General features: G+C 67.0%; 1 protein-coding gene across 1 annotated transcript in view; it reads right to left on the reverse strand.

Annotated features, from left to right (window-relative positions):
• Window positions 1-557, reverse strand: part of TACC3 (transforming, acidic coiled-coil containing protein 3) — a 10,090-nt gene that overhangs the window by 1,919 nt on the left and 7,614 nt on the right. Inside the window, exon 11 of the mRNA XM_014533506.1 lies at window positions 450-493. Within this exon, the coding sequence (XP_014388992.1) occupies window positions 450-493 (44 nt within the window). The remainder of the gene's footprint in view (window positions 1-449; window positions 494-557) is intronic.

A 557-nucleotide genomic window follows, 5' to 3' on the forward strand; every position in this document is an offset into this window, starting at 1 on the left:
CCCCCCGCCCCAGCAAGACCTGGGGCCCAAGTGCCCCGAGCACAGCACCTCCTCAATACCAGGTCCCAGGACCCAAGGTGCAGACAGGAACCCAGGGCCCGACAGCAGAGCCGTGGTGACACCTGTCCCCACAGTTGGGGCCTCTGGAACCTGAGTCCCTGGCCTGGGGAGAGGCAGGGTGCTCCCACCCCCAGCCAGACACACCCAGAGCCGATGCCCACAGAGTGAAGCTGGACACGCCGTGGGAGGACCCCACCCGTTCCCTGTGGTCCCAACTGCTGGCTCGGGTTCTGGCCAATTTGGGAACCGTGAGCACCAGCCCTACAGCCTGACCCGGTCGCCTGGACCCCAGCTGCTTCCGCACTGGCCTTGGCTGCTCTCCGCTGGGGGCTGCGGCACCGAGGGGGGAGCTGCTGCTAGAAAGGGGGGTTTGGGGGCCGCACACTTACCCATCGCCTGGTACATGAAGCTCTCGTACCCGTCCATGACCTTCCTGTGGGAGGAGCAGATGCATGAGTGCCATGGCGGGCCATGCCCCCACTCCAGCCTCGCCAGCC

This window comes from Myotis brandtii, unplaced genomic scaffold (assembly GCF_000412655.1).
Source record: "Myotis brandtii unplaced genomic scaffold, ASM41265v1 scaffold986, whole genome shotgun sequence".
In the NCBI taxonomy this organism is placed as follows: domain Eukaryota; kingdom Metazoa; phylum Chordata; class Mammalia; order Chiroptera; family Vespertilionidae; genus Myotis; species Myotis brandtii.